A 27,925-nucleotide genomic window follows, 5' to 3' on the forward strand; every position below is an offset into this window, starting at 1 on the left:
TCAATACTTTACATTGTATGGGAAAAGTGCAGCTAGGACATTCTTCAGAGCTTCTCATTTTACGTTCCACCTGGCAAAGAAAGTCATACGGCTTTTGATCAACATGAGGGTGAGTATAAATGACAGCATTTTCATTCCTGTCTCAACTAATCCCTCAAAAACGTCTCCGTCTCTATCAGCGCCTCTGTCATCTTATTAAAGTCCTCAGCGGCGAGATTGAGTTTTATTGCCGTCTTAGCCCTCAGACTTATTAAGAAGAATGGCCTCTTTCTCAAATGCCTAGGCTCAGGGAGCAAGCCGCCCTTTTAGCACACAAACCCGTCTGCTGTGGAGGAAACCGAATATGGTCTCGGCTGAGCATGAAAGGGCATCGAAAAAAATAACTATACAAACAAAGGCCAGTCTGACTTCAGTAGCACTGTGAGAGGACCGCTGTATTTCCAGTTCTCTCCAAAGGCTGTCTGGTAAATCAGTACCTGATATCCCAACTCTCACAGAGGATGTTTAGATAAAAAGCATCTCTTGTGAGCTTTTGTTAACTGAACTCAACATTTCACACCCCACCAAGCCACGTTAAATGCAGACAACTCCCTACTGCCCCCTGTCTGCGCTTCAGAACACAACAACACATCTGACAACAATGAAAAGCCAATTATAATTCAAAATGCGAATCGCTTTTTTTCCATGTGTGATCTTTATTAAACGTCCACTTTAATGTCTTTGCATTTGCTTTTACAAGTCATTTTGATGAACACACGCCAATATCAAACCAAAACAGAAAAGAAAACAACAAAAGAATAAATTAACCTCTCAATTCACTGTCATTTCTTCAGAAAATAATAATAATTTCCATCTCAGAACACACAACAAATAAAGGACATCTAACAAAGAGATCTGTCAATATGGAAAGCGTACGAACAGGAAAAACAAGCATGGAAATGAATCAGACCGAATTACAGGAGCAAGTGCGCGCGCTACGTTGGGCACCAGAATGTGTTCCAAAGCAATCGGACAGACGTTTGGCACTCCGTTCTCGGAGTTCCTCCTGTGGGGAATTATCTTCCTGATAGGACACTACTCCGGAACTCGATTAGCCGGAGAAGCCGGCTGATGGCCTGACTGATATAAATGGATGTGGGCGCACTATAGAGATAATCAGGCATGGAGTTGGAAGTCGGAGAAGTGAGAATATTTTTCTGTAATTTAAGATGTTTCCAGGGAAGACAGACAGACAGGCTGGGAGAGGTGAGACACGACACGACACGTTGACGAACAGACAGCATTCTCATGTTCAACATTGTCAGATTCAAGCAAACCGAGGTGACAGACAAAAGCCAGAAGGGACGACTGAGACGGCTCTGCTACACATTACAGATGGGTTTCCTACAGCGAGATAAGGCCTAAAAGTATTTTTGTGTGGGAAATTGGCTAAATCTGAGTGCAGGAACCCGTCGCTACCCGCACTACAATCGGATACGAGTTCTGTTTACCTGAAAATACTGCAAGAAGGTATATCAAGCGTATATGACTAAACCGATCTAGGTCTTGAAATAGGACCATCTCTGAACATCTGTTCCCGAACTGCATTTAAATACCACTCAAACCTGCATATAATATGACAAAGTATAAATGCACATTCTGCGGCTTGTTACTATGCCAGACACCATCAAAATGGTACAAATAACAGAAACGTGTTGCGGATAATCCACAGCTAGCTTATTAAGAAGCAGCTTTATTTATTAACAGAAGATACGGTGGATAAAGATTGTAAACGTCAGCTCTCGTCACGCGATTTGAGCCCGACCAATGAAAGAGCTAGCTGAAGACACGACCGATGCTGGATCAGGGACGTCTTCTTCTGTCAGCGAAGCGTCGTGAGCCATTCTGAAAGAAAGAGATCTGTAAATGCTGCATCTGTTACAGCACTGACAGCCTTCGCAGGCCAAGCTGGGTGATTGACATTCATAGAAAAAAAAAAAAAAAACATGCGGCCGCCGAGCGTAGGCAGAACCGTCCACAGCAGAGATAAAGAAATAAAAGAACTGTGTGAGCTCAAACGACAATGACACGGATTCAAGCGTAGCTTCCAAGGCCTTAGGAATAGAAAACTAATAAAATGGAGATACAAAGCTTCACATATTGCACCGAGTCCCACAATTTTGTATAGATTCAGTTGTGTATGTAGTTTTTGAGTTATTTACATACAGTACAAACTTCAGGGATGAATGAGAAAATGAATGAAAAACTGTCAGCCAAAGACAAAAGAGGGGGAGGGGGGGAACAGAGCTAAAAAAAAACAACAGTCGGCACTACTGGAATAAAAAGATGTTCACCGATTAGTGCTCTGCCTGATAAAATCTCTGAAAAGCAAAAAAAGAGAAAAAACGCACACGGACATTCTTATCTCAGCGCCCGGGGCGACAACCAAATCTGACTTTGGCTGGAATGTTCTCATCCTCAAGTCTTGTATTTCCCATTTTGCAAGGGTTTATTAGCGCCTTCGTGTTGATTCAGATACATTAAGTCTGGATAAACAATCTCCAAAAGAGTCCTCCGCTCATCCAGCTGTGGTTCTCTGCTTTCGCACAGGTTCCAAGGGTCCACACGGAGAGCCCGGTTCTGGTGCAACATTGTTCTAGCACAGCTTGAGCTTGTAGGCGGAGATCTCCATTGGCTCCAGATTGATGGAGGAGTCATTGGAGAGCGGAGGCTGAGAGTGCATCAGAGACAGAGACATGGGCTGCAGGAGCTGAAGATCTAGCCCACGGAACAGCCCAGAAATGGAGAGCTGGGAAGACAGATCAGAGACTCAGATTCAGAATGACTAAAAATAGACTTTATCAGACCTATATGCATCCACACGGTTTAGACCTGATCAAATAAAGTGAACCATGACTACGACGCAGAAGTATCAAATATTCACATAGAAATATAAAGTAATATTATCAAATCAATATGAACAAAACATTTAGATACAAGACACTCGAGGACACCTTACAATAATAAAATACATGATTAAACACAATGAACAATAATACGAAAAATCAATACCCAATAGCATAAATCACTCAGGATAGACTAATCTAAATAAATGAGTTTGAAGACATATATATATATATATATATATATACACACACAAAAACTAAAAATAAATAAATGAATAACTTGTTTAAAATGTTTTTTTTCCAACACATTTGACGCTTTTTAAGTCTTATTAGTGAAAGTAAGTCACTGACCTGGCCTTGTGTGGTTGTACAGTTGAAACCAGGGCTCTGGGCCTCCAGACCACAATCCAGGCCCAGGCGATGGAGGAGCAGAGCCGTGAAGGGAGATGGAGAGTGAGAGTCATGCTGAAAAACATGAAATGATAGCAAATAAATGCCAGTGAAAATAAATCCCCCTCCAAATACACCCAATAAAACCGCCAGACCACAAGTATGAACGTTTTTTTTTTTTTTTTTATTTACAAACTGAAAGTCCTCATCAGTTTCAAAGCAGGTGAAATCGCTGCTGACACACATTTTTCTCCCAGGGCTCTCATTTACCGGGCTTTGGATGCTCCTGAGGTTCAGCAGGTGGAAGTCACAGGGCAGGGTGCCAGCCAATGGAGCAAAGGTACGCATGGGCGGCACGCCGTGTTTCCTGGGCAACACGGGCAGTGCCAGCACCTCATGGTTCAGGATGGTGGAGGTCATGTGACTGAGCAGCGACGGGAAGCTGACTGGTCTGCTGTCCACCGGCTGGAAGATACAGACATGTATCAGGTAACTTTTAAGGGTCACTGTATGAGATGAGCTCTGTAAAGATTCTACCTCTACATACTACTGATCTATAGCTCGTTATCATGTAAAAGGTTTGGGGGCACGGCAGCACAGGTAGAGATAGCGGACAGGAAACGACCTTTGGCCTCTTAATCCAGGTGGAAACCTCTCGCTTGTTGCTATGGTAACAAGCTGAACTAGGGCTCCACAAAACTGCTACAGCACTACTCTCCACCACTGCAATAATGTTACCTCTTCCTGGCCGTCTCCTAAAATACCAGCAATGATTTTGTTTATCATGTTGGTGACTCTGGCATAGGAGCCAGCAGGCTGCATGCATGAGGAGAGAAAGACAGGATGATAAGTGATAGACAGACAGGAACAAAAAAACAAAAAGAGGTTATGATATGTACAGGGGGGCATGATGAACTAGAATGGAATGAAACAAGGTGGCACTTTATTAATGCCTCATATATATATATATATATATATATATATATATATATATATATAAAGAAATAATTGTATTATTAATATATACTTAAAGATTATAAATAATACAGTGTCCTATATTGAACATACATATATATTATGTATTACAAATGTATTCAGGAGACAGCATGATTAAAAATAAAAATATATATTATTTAAATCAGTCTGAGCCGGTGTGTAAAAACTCTGAAGCCCATTATCTATTATTACACGCTTGCCAGGTTTAAGACTGGCTGGACTCAGAATGATACTGTCCCTAGAGCCTTCACAAAGCTCTCATGAGTAACAATAGAGAGCCCCCTACAGGACACTGGGTGAAATGAGCATTTGCATACGCTGGAGTTGCTACAGGACACCTATATTTTGGTATGCATAACAAGACCTCTCATGTGAAGCCGAAATTGCAGGCTCCAATCAGATTAATCAACTGCTATGATTTCTTGCCAGTCAGGGCGCGCAGGGTTTTATCAGTCTGCCAGGAAATAAAATTGTATTAAAAACGAAGCAGGCTGCACTTTGGAGAAAAATCTAGTCATGGTTCGTCTCATCTAGTAGTTAAAATATTTTGAATTTAGCTTGAGGCATCCAGTAGCATGTAAACTATGTTCTGCCTTAAGTGTATAGTTGTATTATTATTATTATCATTATTATCATTATTATTAGCACAGGAGAAAAAATAAACAGAATTGTCTTATTATACAATAATTATTTTATTTATTTGAATTGAATTATTGAATTGAATTGAATGTGTGTAATAGTCAGGTATTAACTGCCTTACTTTAAAGCAATCTGACATGTAAAGCAACCTAAAAAGGTAGTTCTTGGTCAGAATAAGTGTGCACTAATCTAAAGTCTGAAGAACAACTAGTCTTGGTTTTTGTCATCTAATTCTTAAAATAAATTTAGTTTTGAGTAGCATGTAAACTATGTTCGGCTTTTTTTAGTGTACAGTTTTATTAAATTTTTTATTTTTATTATTACAGGAGAAAAAAAAACTGAAGACATGCCCTGGACCCCAAAAATATTTATCTTTAAATAAAAATCAAAATAAATTCTTCAGAAAAAAAAAACAGAAGAAGGGTTAGGGCTGTGTTTAGCTTTTTAATCTATAGTTTAATTATTATTACTACAGATTATTATAACACATTTTCAATTTGCATTATTGATTGATTTACATGTTTGACTATCTCTTCCTGTCCAAGTAGTGAGAATGAACCCGTACTAATCCAAAATAATCATTTGTATCCCTGTTCAGTCAGAACTCACATTTACACTGCTGCTCCTCCTCTCCAGCAGAAGACGGAAGCGATTGGCCGTTCGTTTGTTGTCCTTCAGGCCCTGCCCCAGACCCCTGTTATCGTCTTGCATCAGTCTGCGGTCCAGGATCACCTCCAGCTGACCTGCAGAGAATGAAAGAGCGTACAAGGGAAGGATGAAGAGGGAGAGGACGGTAATAGCATAGAGCGAGGCAAAACATTAGACAGTACACTCACTTCATCTTCATTATTGGATGCATTGCTTCAAATCAATACAGCGCCAGAGCACAGTGTCCCACTGTTAGTGTTTTCCTCCTCCCTACCGTCTCAGTCCCTGATTCATGTTTCATCCTGCTAAGAAACTCACTGCTAGAAACCTAAAAAGTACCAGTATTTTGGTATCAAGTCGATACTGAATTGAAAATAGTATAACGAGGAGAGTTTTTCTCTGTATTGGCAGCTCAACTTGGTACGCAGGTGAAAAAAAGTCTGATTCCTACTCTGGTAAAAGCTCAGCTCAGGAATATTAAGTAGACATGCTTTTGTTTCTTAGTAACCTTCCTGAAGCATCTAGTCACAAACTTTAACAGCATTGGCTAATTGGCTTATTAATATTCTATGTAATTAATAATAATAATAATAATAAAGTAGTGTGTTTAATGGCATTTTAGTTTTGCAACAAAATTTGTATTTAAAAATAAATAAATACATTTGTATATAAAAAAAGACATTTAAATAAATACAATTAATAATAATAATAATAATAATAATAATAATAATAATAATAATGACCGATAACAATATGGTACAATTATATTGTGCAAGAAGTTTCACTGAGTTAATGGCCATTTATTTAAATACATAATAATACATTTATATAAAATTAATTAATTGATTAAATTTAATTAATATTTAATTAAAATAAATATTAAATTAATATTAATAAGACAAATAAAAAGTTGGGCTAAATGTTGTTGTTTTTTTTATAAAGATTATGTAAATAACATCCAATTAAAACCAGTGTGTTTAATTCCATTTTAGTTTTTGCACCAAAATTTGTATTTAAAAAAAAAAAAAAAAATGAAGTAAAAATAATTTTTTTGTGAACCCTACTCACCGCTGGCCAGGCTGCTGACGCCCAGTGCCTGGGCCGTGTGGAGCGTGAGCCGGTATTGGCTGTCCTGAATATATGCCATGGCAGGCATCGGGTAGAAATTAGCCTGCAGTGGAAGTTTCTGGAAGTACCGGCGAGGCTGGATCTGATGAGCAGGGAAAACACAGAACATTAGGTTGATTATCTGGCCAGAGAGTAATCAGAGTCTAGGACAAATTAAGGTGAACTTTTACTCCATGCTGATTGCTCAAATAAGACCAAGATTATGTTAAAGACTCTGAGGAACAAAGCGGCAGCTTGATGAACCTCAAGAGTCTGCAGACATGTGTGTACTTCACCTGGAAGCCGTTGAGGTCTGTGTAGAAAGCATCTCCGCTCTGAATGTCGGTAACCAGCCGCATGGCCAGCTCCTTGTTATTCTGATCTCTGATGTCCACCATGGTGGTGATGTCCAGAGAAAGACCATCAACTCCTGAAGGTGATATGTCAGGAATAACTGATCAGACAGGGCAAGATGTCCTCACACGATCGTGTTTATGTGCCAGACAGATGGATGGAGGGAGTACCTGGAACATTATGAATGCGGACCATCTGCTGGAAGTGTTGATAGTGCGCCACAACCTCAGCAAAGAGAGGCCCTTCCACCACACGCACTACAGGGGCTTCTCGCTGCGAATACGGCTGAGAGCGAGCAGAAAGGAGGGTGTTAATTGTGTGGTAAATTGCTTTTAGCTCCAGTCAAGACTAACGGACACTACCTTGGCATTTGCGTCCGGCAGGAAGAGATAGGCTCCGCTCTTGTCCTTGGAGGGTCGAGTTCCGTATGTGAGGAACTGAATCTGTACCCTCATCTCCTGGGGATCATCTTTACGTCGAATGCTCTGACGGAGAAAAGAGAATTAATCATTGTAGACTTATCTGCTGACTCTAAAAGAGGACACAACAGCATATGTACTACAAAAATAGGACAGGGATGCGTTTAATTTGTTTTAGCAACAATAAGAAAAAAAACACTTGTCCAGATGACTGAACATAAAAATAGACTGCTCATGTCATAGCTTGGAAACTTCCTTTTTTATTACCATGAAATATTTACTCAGTGGAGTTGATTTTCAGCATTTTTCAAGACAATTGTTTCCTACGGTGCACATATATTAAAACTCTGGCTGATACCTACCAGCTGATATTTAATATTATAATTCAATACTATTTAGCCTATAAAAAAAACTGTGTGTATGTATATATATGTGTGTGTGTGTGTGTGTGTGTGTGTGTATATATTTTTTTCCTGAAAATTAGTTTTAACCATTAAATTTATTACATTTATTTGTTTTATTAAATTTTAGTTGTTTTTTTTTGTTACTTAATATGAGCTTTAGATGACAAAATGGTCATTTACACAATATATACAATATTGTGCCTTTGACTGCATCATTTGCATATGCTGTCCATTTTGTCTTAGCAGGCGATTTACTTAAAGAATTATGCAAATCAGATAACAGTGTATGGTGTTAACAAAACAAAAACAAAAACAAACAGGGGAATTAACTCGACTTCCTGAGGCATTTTAGTCACTTTATTGACACTCTATTCTCAAGCCCCAGTTAATTAACCCAACAGCAACACACAAAACCATCTCACCTCCAGAAGGCCTGTGGTTCCAGAGAAGCCCAGAGTGAGAGACTGGCTCTGGATGTAGAACGGCTGGGCGTCTACCGTCTGCGATCGCACGGGCAGAGGGTCCAAACCCCGTATGCTCTGACCCCGTCCCGGAATCCTGAGCAGCGTATCAGAGCGCAGGGTCATGGGGGAGTCCGCAGAGTCATACAGGTGGAAGACAGCCAAGCCCAGAGCAGGGAGGCGTGCCATGAAAGAAGCCTGAACGAAAAGACAAGAAAGAGTGTAGGTTTTGAGACCGACTTTATTTAAGATCCAGGAGCGAATGGACACAAATAGACACACCTGGTAGACCTCTCCACTCATCTCAACGGCAGACACCCACTGTGCGCTCAGCTGAACCGGTAAAGTCTGCCCGTCTTCAGTGAGAACCCTAACTCTCGCCGAATTCACCAGCACAGTCACTACACACAGACGCTCCTGCTCGACGGGGTTAAACAGCACCAGATACCTGAGGAAGAAGAGGGAGATCGTATCTAACACTGAATAAAATGACAGCATTTGCAGTGTTCGAGATATAAGGATAACACATCTTACCTGGGAGAAGATTCCAGCTCGATAAGTGTACGCTGCGGGAGAGAGTCTTGTGTGGCGCGTCTGTCGTCCTGCAGTCACATGGACAGAGGTCAAAGGTCAGACTCTTATCCCTCATGTTGTGTTCTGGTCATTTTGACCCCTAAAGGGTCTCAAAATCATCTCTTTTTCCCCAAAATCTTAGTTAATATTGGTCACATTGGATTAAAACCTACTTACTTTGCTCACATGGTCAATAATGGCCAGGCTACCAAAATTGCATATGCATTTCTCATTGTTATATTATTATTATCATCATCAAATATTGGTTTCAATTAGTGCGGTCTAATGAAATCTCGATTAATCGCATCCAAAATAAAAGTTTTTGTTTACATAATATGTGTACTGTGTATATGTATTATGTGTATATATAAATACACACAAATACAGAATATATTTTGAAAATATTTACATGTATGAATTTATATTAATATGATTTATATATAAATATATTTCATATATAAACATTTTTCTTAAATATATACATTCACGTGTGTAATTATATTTACATAAATACAGTGGTGTGAAAAAGTGTTGGCCCCCTTCCTGAGTTTTAATTTTTTTGCATGTTTGTCACACTTTAATGTTTCAGATCATCAAACTAATTTAAATATTAATCAAAGATAACAAGTAAACCCAACATGCAGTTTTTGAATGAAGTTTTTTTTATTATGAAGGGAAAACAAAATCCAAACCCACATGGCTCTGTGTGAAAAAGTGCTTGCCCCCTAAACCTAATAACTGGTTGGGCCACCCTTAGCAGCAACAACTGCAATCAAGCGTTTGCGATAACTTGCAATGAGTCTGTTACAGCGCTGTGGAGGAATTTTGGTCCACTCATCTTGGCAGAATTGTTGTAATTCAGTCACAATGGAGGGTTTGAGCATGAACCGGCTTTTTAAGGTCATGCCACAGCATCTCAATAGGATTCAGGTCAGGACTTTGACTAGGCCACTCCAAAGTCTTCATTTTGTTTTTCTTCAGCCATTCAGAGGTGGATTTGCTGGTGTGTTTTGGATCATTGTCCTGCTGCAGAACCCAAGTTTGCTTCAGCTTGAGGTCACGAACAGATGGCCGGACATTGTCCTTCAGGATTTTTTGGTAGACAGCTGAATTCATGGTTCCATTTATCACAGCAAGTCTTCCAGGTCCTGAAGCAGCAAAACAGCCCCAGACCATCACACTACCACCACCATATTTTACTGTTGGTATGATGTTCTTTTTCTGAAATGCTGTGTTACTTTTACGCCAGATGTAATGGGACACACACCTTCCAAAAAGTTCAACTTTTGTCTTGTCAGTTCACAGAGTATTTTCCCAAAAGTCTTGAGGATCATCAAGATGTTTTCTGGCAAAACTGAGACGAGCCTTTGTTATTTTTGCTCAGCAGCGGTTTTCGTCTTGGAACTTCGTTTTGCCCAGTCTCTTTCTTATGGTGGAGTCATGAACACTTTTCACACAGGTCCATGTGGGTTTGGATTTTGTTTTCCCTTCATAAAAAAACCTTAATTTAAAAACTGCATGTTGTGTTTACTTGTGTTATCTTTGATTAATATTTAAATTTGTTTGATCATCTGAAACATTAAAGTGTGACAAACTTGCAAAAAAATTAAAAAAAATCAGGATGGGGGCCAACACTTTTTCACACCACTGTATACACAGTACACACATATGTAAACAAAAACTTTTATTTTGGATGTGATTAATTGCGATTAATCGTTTGACAGCACTAGTTTAAATATTTTTGTCAACTTGTTTTTATGAACAGGTTTTGTATTGAAACTGATTAATCATAGGCCTCATTTATCTAAGCTTATGCACCTGTTTTTGAGAAATACTACACACTCAAAAGCTGAGGTGGCATAAGCTCAGATAAAAGAGGCTTATGATTAATCAGTTCTTAAATACAAAACCTGTACAAATTGAAAGGAAACAATTTAACAAAAGGAATGAATTCAAGATTTGGTGATAATATGGCATAATGAGAGATTTACAAGTGATTTTTTTTTAAAGGGACAGTTCACCCAAAAATGAAAAGAGTCATAATTTTAATTTTTGGGTGAACTGTCCCTTTAAAAGGCTTGTCATTTTTGACTTGGAACGCCAAATAAGGTAAATGATTTTCAGCACAGCACAAGGGTTAAACACGGTGTGAAAAACCAAGGCTGTTCCTCACCGTCTCTAAGAAAGGATCCATCTGGTAGAAGCGATAAATGTCTTTATTCTTTATTACCAGGAAGTGTGCAGCATTAATGATCACTCGTTTCAGGCCGACCAGAGAACGTAATAGCCTGGGGGGGGAGAAACGAATCAAGAACCGCTTACAAATCAAAAGTCATCAATCCAAACTCTAAAAATGCTAAAAATGGTCCATTAAAGATGATATTTCAGTAACAACACCCCGAGAGACTTCCTTCGATCTTCAAATCAGTTAATGTGGACCAAATCTGCAAGCTTTCATTCAGAGACCTGTTTCCGTAGTCAATGACGACAGCCTCTTTAGCAGTGCCCGTGATGGCATCGTGGTGCTGGAACAGCCCTATGTTGCGCCTGGCATCGGTGAGGAGGGAGTAATCTGAAACGGGATAACGACCTTCCAGTCCCGCACGCCGAGCATGAGCCACCGCCAGGCTGTAGAGAATCTCTGCCCCTCTACAGCAAACACAAAATCAAAACAACAGTTCATGATGCAGAACGAACAGCGAGGCTTGACAAACTGAAAAAACAGTGATAATAGAATTAAAGACTAAGTAATGACAGTAATTAGGCAATGCCTCGTGCTTAATTCAGGAGAAAAACTTGTCACCCACGTGGAGAATAACTATTTAAATTATTCTCCAGTAATGCCGCAGAGAACAGGCCTTTATTCAAAGCATAATTGAATCTCTGGCAAATAAAACCAAACACTTTCTAAAGCTACTAAAATAATGGATTAAAATCATATACCTCGATGGCAGTTTGTCAGTGCAAATTTAAATGTGTTGCCAATTAAAAATTAAAAGGCTTCCACAAAACCTTGTTAGTATACTTCTGACTCAAAGCTACTTGTTGAATTGTTAACATTGTGTTAAATAACAGCTTATCTACATTATCTACAATTATCTACATTTAAAATAGGTAAATGAACAATTAAATATCAGCTTATATTTAAAAAAAATCAGCTGCTAACTATAATGGTACTGATGCTAGATGCATCTTAACAGTTTGAGATATTATTAGACATACATTGGAAGTCGTGGCCTAATGGTTAGAGAGTCGGACTCGTAATCCAAAGGTTGCGGGTTTGAGTCTCATCCCGGCAGGGATTGTAGGTGGGGGGAGTGAATGTCCAGCGCTCTCTCCACCCTCAATACCACGACTGAGGTGCCCTTGAGCAAGGCACCGAACCCCCAACTGCTCCCCGGGTGCCGCAGCATAAATGGTTGCCCACTGCTCCGGGTGTGTGTTCACGGTGTGTGTGTGTTCACTGCTGTGTGTGTGCACGTTAGATGGGTTAAATGCAGAGCACGAATTCCGAGTATTGGTCACCATACTTGGCCGCATGTCACGTCACTTTCACGTTTCACTACCTATGTTACCGTTTTAATGCGCATTTAGAAGTATCGCATCAGAAACATACAGATCTGCACATGGACATGCAAGAAAAAATAAATAAATCGTGGGCATGATTTACTAATTCGTTCCCTCAATTTACTAGATTGTGCGCACGATTTACCAATTCGTTCCCTCATTTTTAGTAAATCGTGCGCACGATTTATTCATTCATTTCCTCGATTTACTAGATCGTGCACACAATTTTATAAATTGTTCCCTTGTTTTAAGTAAATCGTGCCCTCGATTCTCATAAACATGTTGCTGCTATGTTATGTTATGGACAGAGACATTTTAATTGGGTTTTATTTTGCGTTGGGAATGAGTTATAGAGATATTCTCAAAAGCCTTGCAACATTGCATGGAATAATTTTTCATCGAGCAAACAATTTACTTAAAACAAGGAAACTAATTAGTAAATCGTGCGCACGATCTAGTAAATCGAGGGAACGAATTAATAAATCATGCGCACGATTTACTAAAAATGAGGAAAACAAATTAGTAAATTGTGCACCCGATCTAGTAAATCGAGGGAACGAATTAATAAATTGTGCCCACGATTTATTTATTTTTTCTTGCATGTCATGTGCAGGGCTCTGTAGAAACAAATGACGGAAATGCCAAATTTTAAAAATATGCAAAAACGTTTTTACGCTCACTTGAGGTGGTTTTTGTCTTGAGCGACAAAGGGTTAATGCGAATAATGGGAGATGGAAATGTATTTGCCGAATAAATTCCTCCATGCGCATCAAAAAAGTCATGTGACTTTGCGCGATGGGACGGCATAATCTGACTCTGTCATTCTGAAATGCACGAGCAAAGTCGTCAAAGTATTTCTGTATTATTGCCTCCCAGATCTGTTACACGACTGCGTTCCCGAGCAGCGGACATCCACAGAAACAATGACCATATTCATTGTGTTTCATCTGCTTGCTCTGAGGCACAAGTCGTCTATTATACATGAAAATTATTATATTTAGTGGCTTCTCCCACTTTTCTTTGTGATATGTAGTGCCAGTTTATCAGGAAGTGACGATACTTATTCGTAAATGTTTTATGTTTAAATTCGCAACTTTGGATGGAAACCCAGCTACTGACTAACCGTAGGTGAGATTCTAACACACGGTCCAGATTTTTGTAGAAGGGACGTGAGGTGTAGTATCCACTCCAGTAATGGTCCTCTCTATCCGCATAAGCGAAGAAGTCTCCGCTCAGCACAGGGTAATCAGGTGGTCTCGTCCCCGGAGCGACTCCATTAGCCTTGTACACCGCATTAAAGTAATCTGTCAGCGTGGCAAACTGGGCCTGAGAACAGAGGCCCGAGATTTACTTTCAGGGCAATTCAAAGTCATTTCACATTTTCTGAAATCCAAAACATCTGTACTCTTTTCTTCCCTCACAAACAAGTTAAATAATTCATTCAAATTATTCCTAGTTGTACATCAAAAGCTGAGCTGAAGGAGCTGTGTTTGTGTAAAAAACAAGATTTCTGACATTGCAGAAATAGATTCAGACATAATTAAACCTCTTCCTGACAAACCTACAGCCAATTATTGTAGTTTTCTATTGATTTACACGTTAGAACCTCTATGTTTAACAGAAAACATACCTTTACATGCATTTCTGGGTGAGAGTTCATGTAATCAAACAGTTTCTGGTAGTTGAAGTACTGCTGGTCCCACTCTAATGCTTTGTCGTAGCGGAAGTCGTCCCCCAGAGGAACCAGTAACACTTTGCTCCGAAACAGCTTGGATTTTTTACGGTATTGATCAAGCAGAACGCCAGCTCTGAAACAGAAAATGTCAAATATGAAGTGCATCCACTGGATTGGTTTTTATTAAGGCTAGCAATCGATTAAAAACAAGTTAAGCATTGAATAGACAAAAACTGGTGTATATACACACTACCTGTTTTTTTGTTTTTTTGCATCGAGAAATTAATAATTTTACTGGGCAAGGACACACAGATTGATCAAAACAGACAGTGAAAACATTTATGTTACAAAATGCTGTCGTTTTGAACTGTCTAATTATCAAAGATCAGAAGGATTCACATTTTAAATATAGAAAAGAGTTATTTTTAATAATTTTATATTTCACAATAATGCAGTTTTTTACATATTCCTGTAATAATTTTATAATACAATTATATAAAATAAATGTATATTATAAATTTTACAATTAACATTTTTTTAAAATTGTTACTAATTTAATTTATTTTATTTGTCTGTTATTTTAATTGTACATAAATTAATATATTTTTTTAATAAATTATATTTAAATGCCCTAGTTTTATGCCAAAAGTAAGAATACAAGTTTGAACATTTTTGAAGGAAATGACTCATGAAGCTAAAGGTGTACCCATAAAACCCTCTGCTTATTCCAGTAAACCTGAAAGACCTCTAAAGTGTAATGACAGGCGCAAACTAATTACTACAAGCTTGTTAATATCCAGGTTTCTTCTGTGGAGCGAGAAAGCTGTGGATTTGGGTTTGAGCCCAGTTCAAGCGCAACCCATATAAATACAGCTGGTGCCAGCTGGGTGATAGACAAATGAATTTTGTTGGCTAACACAGGAAATTAACCTACATTCATTCTTTGGCTGAACTCCCTCCCCCGAATCAAATTAATTCCCTGGTTTCATAACAATCAGCCCTACGGTCTCACCTCTCGGCCACATTGGCATCCGAGATGGCTCGGGGCGGCACCTTCCACGGGCAGTTGACTCGACTGCCCGGCAGCCTCTTGAAATCAAACTGGCAGCAGATCTTGGGGTCTGGGCCGCACGTGTGAGGCACATCGTAGCTGTAAAATGGCATCATGTGGCAGAACATGTCTGTGCCCGATTCAATATCTGAAAATAAAGAAATGAAATAAATAAACTTTGATGTGTAGGTCTCTAAGCTACCGAGATGGGTTGGCAAGGCTCCTTGGCAAAGCATTCAAAAGCATTTGCCAAGGGTGTGCGTTTTCCGAAACCTTCATTAGACATTTAAAGCCTTTCCAACATGTAATTAATGATTACAAACGCTATATTCTGGTCTATTATAGTTATTAACTAGAATTTTATATTTTCTTAAGAAATATGAGCGGCACATGCAAAACACCCTGCCATGATGCTAGTATTTATTTATTTTTTTATGGTTGCGAGAGTATTACTAGGTTGTTCTTAATGTGTTTAAGGTTTGTTTTTACAGTTTCTAGAATGTTAATACGAGTGTAAAAAATATATTTAAATGTCAATGCATGGTTTTGTTTTTGTAGTCCTTTACCCCAGGTCTGCCTCCACATGAATTCAAGGCTCCGTGTGGCAGCAAAGTGCTTCTTAATGGAGTAATGGACCCTCTGGATCAGCATGCTGCTCATGTTCGCCCGTTTCAGTAGGTAAGGCATCGTGGCGCTGTGCCCGAACGGATCAACGGCCCAGCCTGAGCGAGGGGTCACACCTGCAATAACACACCGATTAAATATTCCAAACCATTCCGAAGGAGCCACTTTTAAAATTAAACCCACATCGCCCACATCTAGAACAAATGCAATAATTGCTAAGCCACACCATCCATAAAACAATCTTACCCAGATTTTTCTCTAGCCACTGATGGCCTTCAATCAGCTGATCGATCATGGCGAAATAGTGAGCGTTGGCCTCATCCGTCATGACCCAGCCTCCCGTCACCATCTCAAGCTGTCCGCTAAGGATCAGCCTGAAAGAAAAAAGGATTTAGAAAGGATTCTTAAAATTTAAAGCACTGATCACAAGATGAGGTGAGGAAATCCACGACATTAGATCAGGGTAGACTAATTAACCTTCAGAAGATTACAGAGTTAAGAAGATGAACTGATCAAGAGTGGGCATTTAAACACAAAAGACATAATGAGGGCACTGAACAACCAACACTGCAGAGACACATTTGTTTCATTCCGAATGTAACATTTTCCAAGTGATTTCCATAGCGGCTCAGTCAGGAATTGATTGGATTGTGAATTGGATGGAATATGATTCAATTTAAAATAACGGTTTACTATTGTAAAGTATTTTAAAATGTCATGTATTCCTGTGATGCAAAGCTGAATTTTCAGCATCAATACTCCAGTCTTCAGTGTCACATGATCCTTCAGAAATCATTCTAATATACTGATTTACCGCTAAAGAAACATTTCCTATTATTATCAATGTTGAAAACAGTTGTGCTGCTCAATATATTTATGGAAACTGTGATACATTTAGTTTTTCAATATTCTTTGATTTAAAAATTTCAAAAGAAAGGCATTTATTTGAAATAGTAAACTTTTATATCATTATAAATCTCTCTACTGTAACTTTCAATCAAATGAACGCATCCTTGCTGAATAAAAGTACTAATTTCTTTAAATTGAAAGTTGTTTTCAAAGGCAGAGCAAGCTTTGATGATAAATTATGAAGACAAACTAAGAAAAAAATAAAGTTTGATTTTTAAATATGTTTCACTATAAAATTTTAGCATCATTTTAACATTTCTGGGTCTTGAGCGTGTCGGTTGCATTGCCGTCTATGCAGGGTCAGAAAGCTCTCGGATTTCATCAAAAATATCTTCATTTGTGTTCCGAAGATGAAAGAAAGATGTCACAGGTTTGGAACGACATGAGAGTGAGTAATTAATGGCAGAATTTTCATTTTTGGGTGAATTATCCCTTTAAATAAAATGTGAAGTTAAAAGTAATATGATGTTAAAATTGTCTTACAGGCTTGGAACGACACGAGCGTGAGAAATTAATGACAGAATTTTCATTTTTGGGTGAAGTAACCCTATAACAAAACGTTACTCACTTGCGCATCGCCTCTTGTTTATGTTCATCTGCGCTTTCCCACCACTTGGCGAAGAATGAGATTTCCGACCAAATGAATTTCCGGCGAGGATCTTCGGCCAGTTTCACCACCATGTTGTTGAAGATATGCTGGGTTTGGTCATTGTAGTACTTGTCAAATGTTTTGATCCATCCTGTCACAAAAGAAGAGCAGTACAAAAATCACAGTTAAAACCATCCAAGGACAGCAAACAGATCTGATCTAGCTCTGCCACCACAGAATGAAGTGACAATACAGTATGTGCTAAAAACAAATGCTCTTTTAATAAAACACTGAAAAGTTTAGAAGAAGCACAGCCGTTTGGCCGCACTTTGCTCCCTGAAGAACAACCTGTTCAAAATAACACCGTCTGTTCATTATTCAGAGGCATTGCTGGGCTGTGCTAAAAAAAAAAAAAAATCAAATCTTTGAGTCAGCACAGGAACAACAGATCCGCACTGACCCTTAGAATGACAGAGACATTTCGAGTCGCGGTAGACTGATTGAAACATATAGGGAACATGTTCGGTATTACACAATATGCATTAAATGCGCAGCACCACAAAGACCAGTGACACAGTACTGACCCCAATAAAACAACAGGGAATCGGGTCACTGACTTTAAAGTATTAGATTCTCCGTTCTTTCATAACGCTGCAAAAAATGCCAACTGCAGGGGTTTGCGAGCCGATTTGGAAACTTATCTGTCCTGTGATGCTGAAACTCATTGTGTTTCTCTTAAGGTGCTTCACAAATTGTGCCAACGCTGCAAAACGCAAGCCCAGTAACTGACCCACTTTACCTGCACGACTCTTTCGGATACGCATTGCTAGGTGCTAGACTGAAGATGCTGCATCAACAACTAAAACAAAATGAAAAATGTTAGATCCACTTAAGGACGGAGGGTGAAAACGTTCTAGTAGAGATTGAAACTTTACAATATTTTTAGGTTACTTAATGAAATGTATGCCAGCTAAGCTTCAAAACGATGAAAAGGAGAATACAAATAATCACAAAAGCAGCCAATGCTCCACTTAGAATATTCACAGGGTTTGGTCTTTAACAAAATATCATCCTAATTAGGATGCATACACTACCATTCAAAAGTAGTGTACCGTTTCTTTAAAGAAATTAATATGAAAAACACATTCAATTGATCAAAAGTGACAATAAAAACATTTATAATGATAAAAAAAGATTTCAAATAAATGCTTCTTTTACATTTTATATTCATCAAAAAATCTTGGAATCAATATTGCATGCTTGATAAAGAAATATGCTTAATGTCAAATGAATATTAAATGGAGTGGTTCAAATTATTGTGATAACTGTATGAATAATTAATAATATTATTTTAATTAATAGTATAATTAATAATAATAATTAATTCCATATATCTATATACTACATCTTATTTAATTTAAATTAAAATTTGATTTATGAATTTTATTTACCAATTTATTATAAATATCTAAACATTGAATTACTGTATTTATAATGACATTTTGATAACATTAGTTCCTACTGGAGCTTTAATGAAGAGAATATACTCTTGTAAGGAAGAGACTGAACAGCTGCTGCTGTTTTTTAATAAAGACTTCTGAATTATATTCCTCCTTGTAACCAGCATTATTATTATTATTATTATTATTTACCCACATCCACCTCAGCTGTTGGCTAACATCAAAAATAAAGAGTTATGCAAGCTGTTCACGGTCTTCATACCTCTCATTCTCTACCTCTGAAAGTGAACTCTTCAAGTAGGTCAAAATAAGTCAAAAGGTCACCAAAAGGAAGTGATTATGGGCTAATTCTCATTAGTGGTTAGTGTTCGGAGCATTGTTATATAAAGAGCCATACAACTCTTCTACGATAGTTTAATACAAGAAACACTGAAATTTAATTTGTTTATTCAATGAAAATCATCTTCAGTGGGCTGTTAACCGGAGATCTAGGGCGGATTTAAACATTAGTGAATATTTTATGATACTTTTATGGTGGTTTTGTGTTTTGTCAGTTCCAGTTACATGACTACTTGACACAAGTTAACACAAACACAAGTTACACTCGAGACCGCAGATATAATGTATTATGCATGTAGCATGAAATCCAATAGCAGGAGAAATACTTGACATATAAGCACATCTTTTGTGTTTTGACTCTTTCAAAATGGTCTGGGTTGAAGTGAATCATTCCCAACCCTGAAAAAGAAAACTCAGGCCAGGGCTTCATAGATTGTGAATGAAGTTTCAATCCCTACCTGGATCGTTGTGCGAATGAGGGACCACAAACACTTGCAGGGGCCCGTCGTCCCACTCGTTGGGCTCGTAGGTGATCTCAAAGCCTTGCTTCCAAACACCTCCATCCACGTTATCGAAGCTCAGCAAGGAGTATACATCCAGCATCTGTGGCCAACCAAACAAATCAGAGATTGTCTTGAATGTTACTGCACGGTTTCATCTGGATCCATCTTGATCCGCTTCACAATTCCCAAAAATCTTTACAAAAACCTCCACTTGGAGACACAAAAATGCGATAAAGACGTTACATTCAGCAATCTTCCACAAAACTAGGCATGTTGTGGACTTCCTGATAAATACTACGTCTCATGGCAATTTGGTATAACTGACAGATGACACAGGACCTGTATTTAGTGTAGGCGTGATGGCCTGAAGCATAACCGCACACCCAATGGAGACTTACAGTGCCTGTTCACAACATGTCAGGTTTTAGACATGTTTTTAATTTTCTCAAAATATCTACAAATTCCAGGTATCTGAGGATTTGAAAAATAATATTAAAGATGCACCAAGTCATTTTAGTTTGTTTTTTTGAGGAATTAAACTATAGTATACTACAGACAAACAGCATTATGTTAAAAAAAAATAGTATTGAAACACTAGTGCTCTTAAATCTGTACCATAGTATATTGCCATCCCTTTAAATGAGTGCTAGATGATAGCAAATGTCATTTAAATCCAATCTAAAATAGGCAGAAAAAATTAAACAACCAACATCAGCAGATAAATTCCAAAATGGCCAATACCAATTTAAAAAATGTAATTAAAATGAGATTAATGTTTAAATTAAATTCTAAAAATGAAAAATATTTTATATTACTAGGAGAAAATTAAGTAGGTGCTAGGTGATGGCAAATGTGATTTGAATCGAAATCAATCTAAATAGGGCAGAAAAAAACTAATATCAGCTGATATTAGTTGCCAATACTGACCGAAAAAAAAATAATACAGACTAAAAATTAATACAAAATAAAATAGTAAAATAAAATAAAACGGGCAGAAACAATTAAATATACAACTGATAAATATCCAAAATATCCAGGCACGCAAACTTTAGAAAAATAATATTTATGGGACTCAGACAGTTATGTTCCATCTATGCAATTGTTTAGGGAAGCAAGATACATTTCTAGTTTCAACATTAATTGTTCTTCAGACATTCCTCTTTAAAAATAAAAAAAGAATGCAAGGTGACCCACATTTGGCTTTTGACCACTGACAATGTGTACCATTTAATTAAAAATGTGTTTAATTTACTCTCGGAGCCATACTGAGATCCCAATATCTCTGGAACTGAACCATACTGGGCCTTAAAGGGGTGGTTGACTGCGATTTCACTTTTTTAACGTTAGTTAGTGTGTAATGTTGCGGTCTGAGCATAAACAATATCTGCAAATTTACAAAGCTGAAAGTTCAATGCAAACAAAGATATCGTCTTTTAAAATTCTGGCAGTTTAATGCCTACAAAAATGACTGGTAAGGGACTACAACGAGTTACTTCCCGGGTCCGTTACACCACAAACCCAGATAAACCTTACCGCGGGAACACGCAACAAAGAGGGCGAGGCCATGCTGCGCTGCTTTAGAGAAGAGGAAGAGAAAACTAGGGGTGGGCGTAAAAATCTATTCATATATGAATCGCAATTCTGTCTTGTATGAGACAACAACAAACACAAAAATTAGCCTACCATTAAAAGCCATGCTTGTACAGGTTCTGCGCGATCCTCTTCACTAATATCTTCTGCGTTTCAATCAGGCGCAAAATGATAAGCAATATAGACAACGCCATTCTTTACAATACACCCGGAGCACATCCCGCTGAGGCGAGGGGAGGGACATTTAGACGGTTTAGCCAATTACAAAACACTGGGCCAGCTAACCAATCTGAGCCCATCACACATTTCTGAGGGAGGGGCTTCATAAAACCAGGAAATGATCAGCGGGTTTATCAGAGAAGGGACAGAGCGGTGTAGAATAAAGGTAAATTATGTGAAAAATAATGCGGTTTTTAACAAACAAAGCATTAACATGTTAGACTGCACCCCATAAACACAATCAAACCTAGAAAAAATAAACAGTCAACCACCCCTTTAAAAATAAAGATGCCGAAAGGACCCTATATCTAAAAGGGAACTAATATACATTTAATACTTCCCATTTTGAATGGTCACCATTGTCATATAATGCAACAAAGTCTGCTAAAGTCAACAAATTTTACAATCTCTGTGTAAATAACAATGTTGTCATTTTTACCCTCCTATAATTTGGCTCTGAATCTCAGGTGAAAATTGACATTTTTACCCTCTCTGAAACAGTGGATTATGCAGCAAATACACATGCATGACATTTAATATTTTGGTTTTCATCACAATACATGTTTATCTTTCTTCAGAAAAAATATTGACGCAATCAAGCATTTGAGCGGGGGCCTTAACTTGACACAGAATGACCCACTAGTCATTACATGAGTAACTGCAAAAGTAACTGTAAAAGTTGCAGACTCAAAACTGTGTGATTATTAATGGATTTCTTGGCAAGGATAGCCAGGAAACACAAACAGAGCACCACAGCTGTAACCACAACAAGAGAGTCCCAAAGCCGCACTGCAATCCTCTCCCAGATAACACTCCATTAAACTCAAGTCATTCCACACATACTTCAACCCACTGAGATGCTGTTTTGATTCTCACCTGCAGGTCAGTTTGGCTCCTGCGGCCCAGTGCGAACTGACAATCCAGCGGCTTGACGGAGAGAAAGGTGGGCCTGCCATCAAAGGGCAGCACCCAGGAGCCATTAACGCTACGGAAGGGGAGGTGTCCGCTGGGAGAGATGGCCCCCGTGTCGGTGAGCTCCAGCACAGAGTCTTTGATGTGGCTGATGATCTGATGGTTCTCCTCAAGGAGCTGCTCCAGCTGCTCGATGCGGTTCTGCAACACCGAAATCTGGCTCTGAAAAAACCAGGGGGACGGAGGTGTAATCTATCTATCACCACAATCTACAACATCACATGACTGACCTGAACACTCTAGAGGGTGCAACACACCAAGGCACACAGGACTGGCATTGGCTGACCTGCAACACGTCTACAGTATCACAAACAAACTGGATTTTTACTTTCTTGAGTAGCGATTCTGAGTAGGGATGTATTAATGTTATGTTTATTTTTTGTCATGTTATGGCCAAAACCTGACAAATGGATGATTTTATACTATTTTGTCTAAATACATTTACAAAATTACATATTAAAATCAACCTTTTTAAATTTAAAAAGAGGATTTTATATATTATATAAAATCGTAAATTTACTTATTTTGTATTATTTACTTATTTTCAAATTATTATAGATATTTTAATGCATTTACGAATATATTTATTAATATACATTTCTTTTTTGTTAAAAACGGTTTATTGAAAGACGACAACATTAATAGCTGAATTATATACATTTCTTATATTTTTTGCTAGGATGTTCTAGAGGTTTTCAAAAGAGATGATATTCTGCTCCTTAGAGATGTCTCTGATCTATTCTTCGATGTAAATTCACAGTATATTTTTCTGCCATATTATCATCCCCCAGGCGGATCACAAGTCTGATGGCTTAGAAAAGTAATAGCACACCTCTCCCCAACACGCCGCACGATTTGAGGTCTCATTCAGATCCGTAATACAAAGGGTGAGGGATGAGTTACATGTAAAAACATAATACTTATGATTGGGAGTTTCTTCAAATCCCTTGCCTAGGCAAGTATTACTAATATCAAGTGTCACAGAAGCTGTAAGAGCAAAGCTCACTGGCAATCAAATTGAAAAATGATTAGTACAGTCTTTGAATACAAACAATATCTGAATTTCCATAATGTGCATTGTTTTTTTTTTTCCTGAGGTTTATGATTTGAAGCACATAAAACGTGCTAATTCACACACCGTCAACTATGTGCCATCCTATACGCAATTTCTACAAGAACACCAACACATTTTCCTAATAATTCGGTTTTTTGCATTTAAAGAAGCATTTGGTTTTGTGGCAGAAAAAAAAGCCAGCACTCACAGAGAGTTATTCACTAGCTAATTTAGTAGTTAATTAGCTTGAGTCAGAGCCAGAAACGAACTGGTCACATCACTAGCTCTTACACTTGCTAGCCTGAAAAAAACCCACCGAAGACTTTGATAAATGGAGCCATTCAAACAGACCCACACAGCAAAAACTGTAATCCAGGACAAAGGGAAATCATACAGAGATTGCTGCCGACTTACCCTAGGAAAGTTCCCAGCGTTCTGTCTCCTGGCGGGATCGTGCTGGACGCGGTCCAACATCAGGTAGAGAGAGAAGACGGCCACACAGAAGATAGCCCCGCCGCAAACGGTCACCTGCTTCTTCAGTTTCATCCTCCTCTGCTTATCAGACGGATGCTAATGTCCAGGTCAAGAGAAGCAGAAACAAAAGAAGAGTGTTAACCTGTACAAATGAGTTCTGATGAAGCTGTGTCCCAAAAGTGAAAAAGTGCTGGAAAAGGATTTGCCAGCAATGTTTAAAGTCCACCTCTAAATTCTAAAGCAGGGGCTTGTGCGATTGGGGAGGGCTAGAAGAGGGGGTGAAATATACACGGGGGGCGACGATCAGCGGGAACCGCGCGGCAGTCTGTCAACTGCGACCGAACCACGGCCAATTCCAGCCTCCTTCAGCCATTCAAACCGAAGAAAGGAAGGGGGGAAAAAAGAACAACACCGGTTCTGAACAGCGGGAGCCCAGACAGGGAATCTAATGTCCCTCCGGCAAAGCCGCTCTGTGTGTGTGTGTGCATATATATGTCGTTACGGTGAGGACATGTCCCCAGCACTTTATCAAACAGCTTCTGACAGGGATGGATCTAATACAGCATCTCCAGTTCTTGAGCAAGAGTTCTCATTTTGTTACTAGTTAATGTTCTCTTCTGCTCAGCTCTCAGACACACTCCAATCTACCACTTTCTGTGGCTCGCGATACAGAAATAACAAAATCCAAATAACTCATGAAATACATTAAATGATGTACAGTGCCAATTCTGGTTACATAAAATATCAATAAAATGTTATATTAAGGCAAATCAGAACCCAAAAACCATCGACCGAAGCAGATGGAAGTACAGCTTAGCATATACATTATATATATATATATATATATATATATATATATATATATATATATATATAGAGAGAGAGAGAGAGAATTAAATAAATATTTTTGGTTGTGTGTGTATGTCATATATCTCGAAATATTAATAAAAACAATAATAGTATATAGGCCTAACTAATGCTAAACACTTATTAAAACTAGAAATATTTATTATTATTATTATTATTATAGTAGAATATAATGTCATTGATGGATTTAATAAATATTAAATCAACATAATATAATCTTTATACATTATATACAGTTTTTAATGTTGTTTAAACAATGTTGTTATTAATAACTGAAAACTACAAATATTAAACAGAATTGTCATTAATTGAATCAAAGCTGAAATAAAATGTAAATATCAGATGAAAACCATAAACTTGCAACTAAGTGAAATAAAATAAGTTTAAAGTTTACATTCAAAGTACTTAAACAACTAAAACTAAAATGAAAGTCAATTAAAGCTTATGTAACAATGAAATAAATTAAAAGAAATATTCAAAAAAAAAAGCTAATAAAAAAAAAAAAAATCACAAAAGCACATAAAATTATTAAAATTAACTAAACTCAAATTAAATTTAAAACCGAAAGTCTAAAAATAAAAGCTCATTTAAAATATAAATAAATTCTATTGCTAGTACATAAATAATACTAAAATATCACTGTTTAAACGATCCTTGGACATTTCTAATTGTACTGTTAGACTTGAAAATGCACAAATACTTAATCATAAAAAATAAAAAAATATTATTAAGCATATCATGATGTGACAACCAGCACATCAGCACCACCCAACTGTCTTTGTTTTTAAAACAAGGAGACGCCCACGTGTGTGTGTATGTGTGTGTGTGTGTGCGTAAATCTGTATAAATGACACAGGCATGACACAGGTATTACAAAGTAAAGGTGACTTTTCAAGACATTGACCCATGTCCCCACTTTTCAAAACGCTTATAAATCATACAGAGTGAGGGGTTTTTTTGGGAAAGTAGAAATGCACAGTCTCCTGTGAGGGCTGAGTTTAGGTGTAAGGTAGGTGTAGGGCAATAGCACATACAGTTTGTACAGAATAAAAACCATTACGTCCCACAGTGGATGTCCCCACTTTTCACAAAAACAAACGTGTGTGTGTGTTTTTTCTGACTTACAGGCTTGAGTGTAGTCCTTCACAGGGCAGTGGTCACTCCAGTCGGAGTCGGCCAAGGAGCCATCGCAACGAATGCAGGTTTCCACTGAGCAGAGAAACGACCAGAGCAGAATAAGAACGACCTGGCTCAGTACGCCCCCTCTTTCTTAAGCCTTTTTTTTTCTTTCCAGCTTGGCTGATGGGTCTTCTCGAACACAGATGATGCAGATCTGCTTGTGCACTACGCTTTTAATGTCATAATGTATCCAACAAGTCTCTATTCTTAATATTTGGTGGCTGAGCACGAGCTCCGTCCCTTCTCTGCAGTCAAGGACGACTGACCTTGATTCTGGATTATCAAGTCCTACAACAGGAGGCAATTCTGGGAAGTGCACAAATTGTGCCAAACTTGACAATGGAAGGTGGTGCTTCGCATACAAGATCCAAGATCCAGAGCAGTGTGGCCTGGATTTGTCTGTAAAAACAAGCAGGTGTTCTCTTTCACTTGTCTCTCAAATCTAATATGAAGTTAATCCCGTCATCTTGGAGTCAGGCAGTGTTTTAGCGCTCTCCAGAAGGATTTGAGATTAGGCCTTTCCTCCAGCACTGGTAAACAGCTCAACCGATCCCACGTCCAAAATGGAGAGCGTCCAGGAACAGCTACATAAAACTGAGGAGGCTACAAAAGGGAATCTTAATGGAACAGCTCTTGATGCAAGATAGTAAACCTAGTTTTAGAAAACTAATGAATGGAGTTGGTTTGAAGGTCTTTCTTCCATGTTTCCTATTTTGAAGCTCAGATTTCCACAGCAAGCCTCAGAAGCAGAGAGCCAAGCACCTGTGAAAACAAACAATCTCAGTGAACAGTGTAATTTAATGATTTTCCCAAACACTACACGTGCAACGCACCAAACACAAGCATCTACTAAAGCTTAAATCAAGACAATGGAAGCCAGTCAATAAATCAATTAAAAACACACATTATTCCCAATGCAAAACACAGCAGGGAAGTTTAAGTCATTTTTTTAATCATCATTCAAGTCTGAATCTTGAATTTTTTTATTATTTTAGTTTTGAAAACATATTTAGCCAAAAATAGCACAAAAAATGTAAATTAAAAAATTAATTTGGAGCATCAATAATTTTCCGTTTTTTTATATCAGACATTAGAATGTTAGCATGAAAAATTATTAATTGGAGGTTCATTGACATATAAGAGACCAATATATCGGCCAGGTTGATGGACTACTATTTCATATTTGGCTGATAATTTGCGGATTATCAGAAGCCAGTTCCAAAAGGTCTCATAAATGGATATTAAATGTATGTTTCTAGATGAATATTCATTAGATTACATCTCAGTAATGCTGTACAGCTCATTTTTATTTTATTTTTTTTGCATCTCTGAGACTGAAAGAATCACTGACTGTTTGAAAAATAAAAAGATTAAATATACAGATACATTACAATATAGATATGCAAAAAATAAATAACAAGCGAGGAAAGTGATCAGTATGTAAAACTACAGCAGCCTAGTCTTGCCCTGAAAGTCCCAAAGACCTCATCCAGAAATATGCCTGAATTAATAGCCTCTTCTTGTGTGTGAAGGTTATTATCAGCACTGATATCAGAGCCTGTAAGCACATAGTTTATCATTAACCCCGCTGATATCCACAGACAGCCTTAGCCTGGATCTGCACATGGAGGCAAGTTACTCGTTTGTCCGATAAATCCACCTCTAACTGACATTCCCGCTCAAGATCAGACAAATATAAGAGTTTATCAGCCAGATCCGCAGGTATTATGCGCGTGCAGCATGTAAATGCATTGGCTCTGGTCTATTCGTCAATACAAGCGCGCGATCAAGCTACAGAAAACACCTTTCTAACGTGTGAAACCATTATACTGCACTTCTAGCGTTTGTTGAAACGGCTGACCTGTTAGTGGCATGCATTTTAAACGAGAAAGCAGTCTCGGGACATCAAATATTTACCCGTTATTTCCTCCTAAAAGACGTCTGTGATCCTATGCGAGAGCTTGAGAATGGAGCAGA

The 27,925-nt window shown here is 38.1% G+C and overlaps 1 protein-coding gene across 1 annotated transcript; it reads right to left on the reverse strand.

Moving 5' to 3' along the window:
- Positions 1-682: 682 nt before the first annotated feature.
- On the reverse strand, positions 683-27,922 carry LOC306868102 (alpha-mannosidase 2x-like). Its single transcript, XM_079414125.1, has 24 exons — positions 27,866-27,922; positions 25,895-26,710; positions 23,843-23,998; positions 22,279-22,536; positions 19,549-19,693; positions 17,271-17,442; positions 16,040-16,167; positions 15,736-15,909; positions 15,131-15,317; positions 14,074-14,251; positions 13,567-13,769; positions 11,343-11,525; positions 11,050-11,164; positions 8,838-8,905; positions 8,586-8,751; positions 8,265-8,501; positions 7,382-7,504; positions 7,190-7,304; positions 6,962-7,095; positions 6,627-6,768; positions 5,520-5,653; positions 3,546-3,740; positions 3,237-3,350; positions 683-2,788 (listed from the first exon to the last, which is right to left on the reverse strand). The coding sequence occupies exons 3-24, from the start codon at positions 23,972-23,974 to the stop codon at positions 2,636-2,638; spliced, it is 3,456 nt and encodes a 1,151-aa protein (XP_079270251.1). The 5' UTR covers positions 23,975-23,998; positions 25,895-26,710; positions 27,866-27,922; the 3' UTR covers positions 683-2,635.
- Positions 27,923-27,925: the final 3 nt, after the last annotated feature.

The sequence above is a fragment of the Barbus barbus genome, assembly GCF_936440315.1.
Source record: "Barbus barbus genome assembly, chromosome: 50".
NCBI lineage: Eukaryota > Metazoa > Chordata > Actinopteri > Cypriniformes > Cyprinidae > Barbus > Barbus barbus.

Excerpts from the sequence above, each read along its gene's own strand:
- LOC306868102 (XM_079414125.1), bottom strand. The coding sequence starts at position 23,974 with ATGAAACTGAAGAAGCAGGTGACCGTTTGCGGCGGGGCTATCTTCTGT. Across the intron at positions 15,318-15,735 it reads CATGTGGAGGCAGACCTGGG|ATATTGAATCGGGCACAGAC; the intron begins GTAAAGGACTAC and ends CTTTATTTTCAG. Across the intron at positions 2,789-3,236 it reads GTACAACCACACAAGGCCAG|CTCTCCATTTCTGGGCTGTT; the intron begins GTCAGTGACTTA and ends CTGTCTTCCCAG.